The sequence below is a fragment of the Parasteatoda tepidariorum genome, chromosome 4, assembly GCF_043381705.1.
Source record: "Parasteatoda tepidariorum isolate YZ-2023 chromosome 4, CAS_Ptep_4.0, whole genome shotgun sequence".
Classification (NCBI taxonomy): Eukaryota; Metazoa; Arthropoda; class Arachnida; order Araneae; family Theridiidae; genus Parasteatoda; species Parasteatoda tepidariorum.
In genome coordinates, this window is record NC_092207.1 from 50598604 (window position 1) to 50610068 (window position 11465).

At 31.5% G+C, this 11465-nt stretch overlaps 1 protein-coding gene across 1 annotated transcript in view; it reads left to right on the forward strand.

Moving 5' to 3' along the window:
• LOC107448220 (medium-chain acyl-CoA ligase ACSF2, mitochondrial) overlaps positions 1-7754 on the forward strand; it is a gene marked incomplete in the record, with an annotated part of 38867 nt that extends 31113 nt beyond the window's left edge. The window contains 3 exon segments of the mRNA XM_043042746.2: positions 1261-1402; positions 3201-3311; positions 5959-7754. Of these exon segments, the coding sequence (XP_042898680.1) occupies positions 1261-1402; positions 3201-3311; positions 5959-6078 (373 nt within the window).
• Positions 7755-11465: the final 3711 nt, after the last annotated feature.

Genomic DNA, 11465 nt, shown 5'->3' on the forward strand with positions numbered 1-11465 from the left:
GGATTTTGCGCAATCTTTGTTAATTTCTACAATTCCCGGAATCACATTAGTACACCATTGGTCCAAATGAATAAAATTGCCCTTTTTTTTCAATTCTTGTATCCGTTTTTGGCTCAGAAGGGTGATTCGGGCGAGAATCATCTACATTATCTTCTCAAGCCTCTTAAAAATGCTTAAACCACTGAAAAACTCGAGCACTTGATAAACATTTTTTGCCACACACTTTTTATAAAGTTTCAGCAGCGCCTTTTTTATGTTTCATGTGAAATTTCGCGGAAGGTTCGCAGCTAATTTATTACCCTTATTATATTTTCGGTAAAACAAAATAACAGCTCTTATACAAACATAGGCCACTAAATTGTTTATAGACACAAGAGGGGCAATTAAAAAAAAAGAAGGCTTCACACTACATAGCCATTAACGTTTGGCGCATGCGTAGTTCTTCAGTGGGAGCATTAGTTCCGTTATTTACTAGCCACATCTCGTATGTAGATCATTAAACAGAAATAGCCTGAAATGACTCTAAGAGAAAATAGACATAAGTTCGTGTCTAAGAAAATAATTTCAAGTGTGAGTTTGAAAAGATGGACATAGTTTAAAATGTGCGGCTACTAAAATGGGCTGAGCTACTTAAGTATATGAACATAACAATTGATTTCGTTTCTTAAACTACTGTTATATAGTATTTTAAAAGAAGTAGCAAATAAATAATTATTATTTGTAGTTTTAAAGGAAAACATAGGTGGATTTTTATTTTAAGAATAACTTAGCCGTTAAAAATTTGGGTTCATTGTTTAGCATTGAAAATGCAACATTGAAAAGCGATCAGTTATTTTTAACGCGCATTTTGAGTAATATCTGACACGCGTATCAGGGAGGATAGCTTCTCCTAAATCTAAGGCTAACACAATAGACCGGAGAAAAAGATTACCTTTCTCTCGCTTCCCCGAGTCAAAAATTATCCTAAACAGTGACCCCACACCCCTACGTGAAATAGTTATACCTCGTTACCATAGTCACCACCACTGGTCCAGACGAATGGCTAGGGGAGTTCTTACTTTAGACAAACAATATAGTCCCTTTTTTATCACGTTTTTCAAGTTCATTCATTTCCTTGAATACGAATTTTGATCTATATCCATTCTTTCAAACGCTCTCTTTGAATTATGTCGATAATAAACTATTCATCAATGATTTTTCAATCATTGTTAGTTCAATCATTTCAGAGATATGTTTCAATGATATGTTCAATCATTTCAGAGATATTGGTGTACTGAATGAGAAAGGTCATCTGAAAATTGATGGAAGAATAAAAGACATGGTCATACGAGGGGGAGAAAACATTTATACATCTGAAGTCGAGAGTTTCTTAAGTACTCACCCAGCAATTCTCGAAGTTCAAGTATGTACTTATGTCTTATTAATAATTTTACTGTAAATCTATGAACAGTTTACCATGTTGGTTGAAAAGTTTCTTTTCAAAGTTTTTTTTTTCTTCTAATGGCAAGGCAAAAGGTACAAATAGAAAGATGAAATAAATAACAAATACAAATGTACGTAGGATAACAAAGAAAGAAGACCGAAGTCATTGCCTTAAAAGTTCTCTTGCTTCCCAATATCTTGAGGACTCAGTGTGTCCATGAAGGGCCCCACATAGAAGCAGGTGGTCCCTGCCCAATTTCTCTCCAGATTTACAAAGTGCACAAAAAGGCGAGGTGGAAAGGCCTATGCGGTATAAGGGAACAGAAAGACAATCGTGGCCTGTATATAAGCGGAAGGCCGCAACTGCATCACGTCTTGGTTTGTCGGGAATTAAAGAAGAGCTTACATTTCTCCAACTTTTCAAAGCTGTGCGAGTCTGAAGGTCTTGCAATCAGTTGGTTTTACATAAATTTTTAAGGAACAGTTTGATTTTCCAAAAGGAAGTCGCCGTATTTGGTTGTTGTAGCAAATTGGCACCTTTCTTGGCAAGTAAATCTGCCTGCTCATTGCCCCAAACACCACAATGGGCTGGCACCCACTGGAGGACTATTCGTTTTTCCCTCAAAAATAAAGACCTCAAGAGGTCTTGACATCGGGAAATCTCAGGTGTCAAGGGACGTTCATGTGAGCTAATTGATTGTATGGCCACTTGTGAGTCCGAGAAGAGAACGGCATTTTCAAATTTGTGTTGGAGGGCCAGTAGCTGCTGTAAGGCCGTACTCAAGGTCAAAGTTAAGCTTTGAAATTTCTGTTAATAATGAAAGTGTTCTCCCACTCAAAAAAATTAAAATGAAGGAAGGCTAGAAGAAAAATTGTTTCATTAGAATGGTTGTATATTTAATGCTTTTCTTCACGTGATTTAACTTCAAAATGCCAAAGCTTAGTGGGTGTATTATGAAGAAAAAAAACTTTAAACAATTTATGTTTGGTTAATTAAAAGTATTTTTCAGCCAGCGCCATTTTATCACACACACGCCACATCTTCGATAGCAGTGTAAGATGAAAAGTAAAGCAGAGATGCCAACTGCTCCGGACACGCCGAAATAATTAAAAAAACGGTAAATAACTACAAAGTAAATTTTGCAAATATTTGTCTATTTTTGCTTGCTTTTTTAAAGGTATAACATGACGTAAGTGCTATATAGTGGTGAAATATATAAGCCTGTGAATTATTTAGAAATAGTGGTGGATAAAAATCTACTGAATTGAATTTATTAAACCAAGAATCACAATTGATAAACTACCACTTTAAAATATATATTTGCTGTCCGGAGCAAGTTGGCAACTCTGGTAACGTATGGAAATTAAAGGTGATGGAAAGTAACGTATGAAAAAGCTGAAAAAATAACGTAATAAAAATTTCTTATAAATGAATGGATGAAAAAAATTACAAAATTCAAAGGAAAATCTATTTCTAAACCACAAATAAGTTTCATTTAAATCGAGAGTTTTTTTTTTAAAAAAATAATCAATTATTCTAAAACCAGATATTTTATGAAAATCAAATCCATCGTTTCGAAATTACGGACTTAATAAAAAGCCTAAATTATTGTAAAATGTGAGTTGATATAATTACATATTTTTGTTTTCCGTTCATTTCACGTACTTTAAAACATAACTATTCAAGTTGTTAATCTAATATTTAAGCATCATGAATCCTGTATCCCTAATGCCCATTGGTCATTATTATTACCATATGATCTTAAATGTATTTTTAGATTTGCGGCGTACCAGACGAAAGATTGGGAGAAGAATTATGTTGCTGGATACATGTTAAATCTGGAATGAATCTTACAGAAGAAGAGGTCCGTAACTTCTGCAAAGAAAAGGTATGATTCTTCTTTATTAAATTTTTTTATAAACAAATACATTTAATACAAGAAATGAATATCCGTTTAATATGACTACGTCACTTGCTAGTTATTATTGAATCAGAAGAACGAGACATGTATTGAGAATGCCAAGAAAGAAAATTCGCGCTTGTTTCTCTTTCTTGGGCAAAGGAAAAAGCGGAATACCAAAAATGACTTGGCAGCGACAGATGATGGCAGATTCTTAAAAGAGAAAGACTTACAGGATTAGAAGGAGCACGATTAGAAACCAAAGACCGGGAGAAGGCATGTAGAAGTACACTGGATGCCTCATGTGCTAAACGGCGTGAAGAGCCTAAGTAAATAGTAGGCGAGTAATAAATCAAAAACTGCAAAATTGCTGATCTTCAGAGTTCAATATAAATGGAACTTTTTTCTTATTAGTTTTACACAATGATGTATCATGATGGTGCATTCACAGGATTAAAAAAAAAGCAAACCAGGACATCAGTTCCTGAAAGAATTACATTTTTCATTTAATTTGCAATACATAAAAACTCTCAACCAAATATACAAAGTGTCCCAGGATTATTAAGAAAAAATTTTAAGGTGAGACAGGGGACATCGCAAGAATTCAGATTTGTAGAGCAACCCATAGTCGGAAACTTCCTCGTTCGCCGCTAGGTGGTGTTGTTCACAAGAGCATTCGAGAAAACACACATGTATTGCTACAGTTATTTGAGCTGTCATCGCCCGAAGAGTAGTATACAATGTTTTAGGAACACCGAGCTGGCAGATATACACATGACGAATTAACAGAGGAAACACGCGAGCAGCAGAAAAATTGTATCGCGGATATCCAACAATATCCTGGTGTATTTCAGCGAGTCCGCCAATCCATGGTCCGAAGATGAAAAGCCTGCATCGCAAGCAAGGGTGGAAACTTTGCACATCTTTTGTGACATTTTCCTCACGGCACATGTAACATTTTTCACTCATAAATATTTCAGATGATTTCATTCTTGTGTCTTTTTGTTTCTTATACCTCTCATTCTATTTTCCCAAAACATTTCCTACCGTAGATTGATTTTGTATCCTTGTGATGTCCCCCAGTTTCTTTTTAAGTTTTTCTCAATAATCCTGGGATACCCTGTATTTCGAGAATTTACCCCCAATAAATTGAATTATTTGGCTATGAAGAATGGCATGCATTTCTGATTCGCATCGATGATAGAAAAAAAAAGACATTGAAGACATAAAACCATTTCTTTTATGATGAAATGAAAAGATTTCTATATTATCAATGTCAACTAAAGTGAACTGTACTGAATGTGACTGAACGTCTCTAGAACCATTTTCATAAAATAAATATTACGTTACTTGATTTTGTGCATTTAAAATTGACCGAATTCCTAAATATGAAGATATTTTTTTCGTATTTTCTTTTCAGTATAACTCATTTATTTTATTTAATCATTGGTTATAATATTTTCATTGCACAAATTCATAACATTCACAGAATGTTGTATTCAATAACTATTGTTGTTTGCAATATTATCTTTCTGGTAGCAATATTATTGCATTCGAAAATTAAAGTAATCAATAAGTGCGATATTTTCGTACTCAAAGTGAGGTGTTATGATTATTGGTCATAATATTATTGTATTTGGTATACTAATGTGCATTATCGGTAATCGATGACCTGTGTAAATCGTATCATGGAGTTGTTGAACTTGTCTTCATGGTCCTTATAACCGATAAGTACAGAGAAAACTCATTCAGGCTTATACATCTGTTCTTGGTTAATAAGTGAACGGTATATATTTTTCACTTGATGGTTGACATGTAAAATTGGTGGCTAGAGGATAGACATATGTAATGTTGTTAGGTTTTGTACCATCATAAAAACTGCGCAGTATCATTTTAGAACTTGAACAGAAATAAATATTTGAGTTTCGATAGTTTCATTTAGAGAATTCTATATCTATTTTTAGAAAATGTACCAAAATAACCTTAAACTTTTAAAATCTTCCCATTTCAGACGGGAAGCGGATATTAAATGGGAAAATCAGAACAACAAAATATAGTATAGAACTACAAAATATAGATTCTAAGGGTCGTATAGGGAGAATCGCGCGATCACGTATATGTGATCACAGTCCTGAAGGGATTAAAGGAGAAATTTAGTGACGTATGAGATAAGTAAAGGTCAAGATCAAGCATTATAAAAGTTGTAAATTACCATGATTTTTAAAAAGTAAATATAAAGTAAACGGGATAATCATTTAATTAAAATAAAACTGAAGTATTTAAAAAATGCATTCACTTTATTTCTGAAATTATCGGTTGCAATCTTTTTTATACACTAGAACTTTACGTTTTTATATATTTCCCATCCACTAGTTTTTGATTATTTACCTTTAATGTACATTTACATACCAACTAATTAAAATACATTTTAAAAGCAGTTAATAATTTTTTAAAAATTTTTGGAATAATTGATTACTGAAAAGTTACATTTTATATTCCAAATAAAAATATGAAAGTTCTACATCTTGATATGTTTCTTTAAAAATGCTAAAAGATTGAGTAGGAAAAAAAAAGCATGCATGTTTAATCATTAAAAAAATTTCAAATATTTGATTACCATATTTTTTTGTTTCAGATCAGCAATTATAAGATTCCACGCTATATCATGTTTATTGAAACATTTCCAAGGACAGCAAGTGGAAAAATTAAGAAAAATGAAATGACGAGAATTTCTAAAGAACAATTAAATTTATAACATATTTAAGAAGTTACTTAATTATTCTGTTACAATTATTATTTATAGGTATCTGCTTAACTACGGTGTCTATTTGAAAAAGGAAAATAGTAATTTTGGCTCTAAGTCTATCTAGTAAATTCATTATCATCCTGTAAAAAAACTAGTAAAACGTAAATTTTCCTTCTTATCCTTTTGTTTGTCTTTATAGTTTTTTTCTCAAAAGTATCGGTGAAAAGAAATTGACAGCATTATTAATTAAAATCCTTATTAGAGACAAAAGAAAAATATTGAAACAAACTTAATATAACAGCATTATATAACAGCATATAACAGCATTATAAAATCATTAATTTAACAAATTTTAATAAAACTGCTGAGAAAAATCGAATTCTTACTTTTTTCTACCGCATTGCAATACTTATTTGTATAATGTGGGAAAAAAAGCGAGGACTCTGAATAACTTTTAAACCCACTATCGGAGTTTTGCGTACCAGGTATCACTCTTAACCGATTCGAGATCATAACCTCAAATATACAAATTAATCAGTGCAGGCGATATTTTAAGTTGCGAGATTATACATAAAAGCGTACTTTCTCTGAATAAACATCAGGAGAGCGGTTGAAGGATTGCGCCCCTTAATGTTAATGAATGTTAATTACACTTTTTATGTATAGCTCAAGTACTGGTTAAGTGAATCAAAACAGATTCACACAGAATAAAAAAATTAGTTTTTCCAAAGTAATGTAAAAAATTATTTTTCATTATTTATTTACTTATGGTAGAAAAAGAAACTTGAATGATAATTAAAGGCATACAAATTCTTACATTAATTTAATATGCTTAATTTTAATTGAAAAATCCAAAATTTAAACTAAATCGATGAAATAGCTGGTCAGAAATAAAAATTTAAAAATTTGATTTCTTTGTGATGGGGAACTAATTAAGTAAATTAATTAACATATTAAAAGTAAATAAATTAACATATTTACAATAAGAGTCCCAATCTTTCGACCGCTTACCTGCATTAAAAAGTGGGACCAAATTTTCCAGTTTTTGGCTACCCTCTCCCCACATTTTGAGAGTCAACGATTCGAAACTGCCAAAAAAAAGCATGTTTATTATGAAAAAGTACTTTTATTTTGTCTGACTTGGTCTGCACTGATTAATTAACATGTTTAAAATTAGGCCCTGTAACCACGAAATTCAAATTCCTTTCGCGTACTGAAATTAAATCGCAGTACGCGAAAAATTATTCAGCGTGTTCGCTCTTTCATTTATTTATTTGCTCTGTGATATACTTGTATAGTTAAAAAATGCGAGTGATGAAAAATGTAGAATACTTTTCAGAATTTTAGATGTTGTTATCTCCGACGAATCAATCACCTATGCGAAAATCAATAATATTTAATAAAAATTATATAAAAATTAAAACAGAAAAAAAGTCGACTGATCTGCTAATAAAATATTAGTTTTTAAAGAGTTTTTTCTTCTGTATCTCGAATGAAGTATTTTCTAAGTTTTTTGCACTTTAAATTTTGTAAAACATGTATTATTTCATTCGCAGTTAAAGGAAATGTAAATGTATTTCTGTTTTAAATGTATTTTTACATTATAAGAATGTAATGTAATGTTATAAGAAATGTAATATATTTATGTTTTTAAAATGCAATAAAATTATATATTTTTACCTTGATATTGTTAAAATACTTTAGGGTGTTATTCTCTGCTCGCCAACTCCGAAAGTTGAATTCTACTTTTCTTTTGAGTCATTGCTCATTGGATATGGAATGTTTTAGTCTAAATTTGGAAGAGTGATAATACGGTACTCTTTACAAAATAAAGTTCTAAAAATATGTAACATGAACACGTAGTAAAACTTTTGATTTTATTCAAATTATGAACATTAATATTTCATTTACACTTATTTTATTTATATAAATTTCAATACTACCTAATATTTACATTTAGGGCAATTAATTTATTAGTATACATATTTCTAAATTTCACCATACGGGGACAGGACAATTTTAAGTCAGTTTTCTTATCATAAACTCGTAAAATGTATAAAAGTCATAAAAAGATCAAAAAATGAAGAAGAAAAAACATAGTTACAAATTAGTTAATAATTGGTGTAGTATTTTAGGGTTAGAACAGAAATTTATAAGTAAAATTATACGTCATTCAACACTTGCAGCATAAACGTCGACTATCCTGAATATTTATAACATTTTTTTGCAATTACATGTTTAGGAGTTTGAAGAAACCACAGACATTGAGTCTAAAGATCTCCTCTTAAAAGACATTTATAATCTATTACAAAAGACTTTTTTCTGCTCTTCTGCAATTTCACGAAAACGCCTCCTTTCCTGCTTAAATTATTGATCACCAATAAAGTTGAAATAATCACTAAATCATTATGTAACCACCGTAAATTAAGCATAATTATCATGAAAATATGGAACAATCTATTTATTTACATGAAGTTTGCTTTCCACTTCTCATTTCTGTCCAATTTATAGCTCGGTTTGTTTAAAGCTCTTCGTTGCCAACACAAGAAAAAAAATTTCATCAGTTGAGGCCAGAAATACATACATATATATGTATAAATGTTTTATGTAATACTAGGTGCTTTTGAGTTGCTTCGCAATACACGTTTGCTTAGCTCGTGCCTTGGATGCTGATCTAATTTAGAAAAAATTTATATGAATTATAATACTCTTTTTAAGTTGAAATTCTAAAATTAGACTTAATATAATTCATAATTTCAAATTTCAATGTTAGAACATATGACAATTTTAAGTCCTACTTTCAATAATAAATTCGAAAAATGTATTAAAAACCATAGAAAAACGTTAGATAATGAAAAAGAGCAAAGTAAAAAATGATGTAGAGATGATATTTCAAAGTTAAAGCAAAAGTTTAGGTTGAACTCACAAGCAACGTCATTCAACGTAAATATCATTAATGTAGAATATCCTCAATATGTATAAAATTTCCAGCATACATAACATTTCAGAGAAACACAATAGTGATAGAATCAAAAGATTTCACCTTAGAGAGATTTACATATAATTTTTTTTTTCTGTTCTTCTTCAATTTTATTAAAATGCCTCTTTGCTCCTGCGCAATTAAGCATCATTAAGAAAATAATGCGGCCTTAGGAAAAAGCGTGTCTAATCACACTACTCTGAGCTTTGAAATACTTAAGACCATTTTTCCATGAATTTCCCATTACAGGTTTAATTGCACACCAGGCGATTAATTTTCCAGTTTAAAATATTCGCTAAAGTGACATCAGATACGCATAAAATAACTGGAGTATTTTTATGAATTTGACATCCTTCAGGTGCCCTTTTCTTTTCTTCCGATTTTTACCGTAGAGACAGAAGCATTTCATCTTTTTATTTTATTTGATATGAACAATACTTTCTTCTTCGTAATTTTGAGAGACTAATCTGCAACTGGATCCCGTCGCAGTATCCATCTACCGATGAGGATATATTGCTTCAGCATTCCAGTCATTTCTAAAGATTGTTTTAATCGAGAAAATAAAGTGAGTGAAATCACTTGGAATATTAGTCACTTTCAAATAATTTCACATATAAGGCGCACAGAGGCATTCTTAGCATGAATTCTGGAGAAAACCAATATGCAAGTAATCTCCCTTTTTCTTAACAAAAAAAAGGCATTTATTTCGTAAAAAGAAGTTTTTACAAAATAAATGACACATTACAACAATTCAGTGACAGTGAACATCAAATTTATAAGGTCTAATGGTATAAAATTTCTTCTTCTTCTTCTTCTTCCTTATCCCCAAAACTAGCAGGGCTAAACGATGTCCATGAAATTCATGACCCGGAGAAAGTCGGCCACCAAAAGTGGGTTATTTAGTATGTCCCTTTTGTCCAGACCAAGACAGTCCAGGATATATTGGGGAGAAGCCTGCATGTTGTGGCACCTGGGCATTTTGGGAAGATTTTAACACTCACTACCCTCGAAAGAAAGGGACTTAAGGTGGCCGCTGATAAGCCTGGTAAGTGCCGTCTGGTCCTTGCTGTTGCACTGAATGTTGAGTGCACCTCCTGGACGGATGCTCTGGTACCAGTGATGCTTTGGGGGGTACGAGCCAGGAAACATTGTCTTCTTTTTTCTTTTCAGTATAAAATTTAAATACGGTTAATTATTTTATCTATTTTGAAAGGGACTCATAAGCAGATTAAATAAAAATCCGTGTAAAGCAGAGAACGCAGCAATTGTAAGTTAAAATAGTTTTTAAAGCAATTATCGAAAATACCTCAAAATCTCAGGCATATATGAAATGGTTAGAAAAGTGAAGAAACGCAAACTGAAGAATGTATTTGAATTTAGAACTATCATCTCTTATAATAATGCTAAGAATTTTGAAAACGGAGGCCAAGGCAAATTATGAAGTTAATGCAAAGAAATCAAAAGCTGTCTCATTCGTTTAACACAATCAACAAAATTTTTTTTTGTCATCCAAATAAATTACCCAGCCTGCCTGAGCAGATAGGGAGATTGTATGCAACGAAAATCATCCACGTAACAAATCGGCTGAAAAAAATCTTATGAGTCACTTGTTTGGCAAAGTCTCCTGCAGATTCTACACACATCTCTTATCCAATTCTCTCGCATCCTATCCAACTTTTAATATTGAATTTTCTCCCCTTTTCCATTCAAAATTTACAAAAATTCGAACTTTTTTTTGGCACTTTTCCATAAGTAAAGAGGAGATCCGGTTCAAGGGACACTGATAAATTGAGAATCTAAGAGTAAATCGAATTAGTGTAAGCATTTGCAAAGTGTAAGCATTAGTGTAAGCATTTGCAAACAAGCTATTAAAACAAAAACAGAAAGAATAAAAAATACAGAATGAAAAATTCTGTGAGAAATAACGTCAGCAGATACTTTCCTGAGAAATAACAATCAAATGTTATATATTGGTCTTGAGCTTCGGATCAAACTAATCATTTAGCGCATTGTGTACAGCCGCAATTGAGTGTAGTAGCTAAAAAATATTGTTATAAAAACTTTTTCATCTGTTGCACCTTCTTTTAGGTTACACTGAAAGTTAATTTAGTTATAAGCTGAAATTAAAAGGCGCAGCATTTCAAATAAAATACAAGTAAAAATGCGTTCTAAAATGATTTTATTCAACACAAATTTATTTTCAAAACTTCTAACTTATATCTAGAATCATAGTTACGAAATTAAATGCACATACACAATTCAATTTCACACGATGAAGCTTCAAGTTATCGGGAGAAGATTGTTAAATAAACAAAACTTTATTGAAAATCAATCTTCAAAAGTAATTGTTTTTTAAACTCGTTTCGGCTCTCGAGCACTTAACCTATGAAAAATGGTTATACATTAACCAGATTCA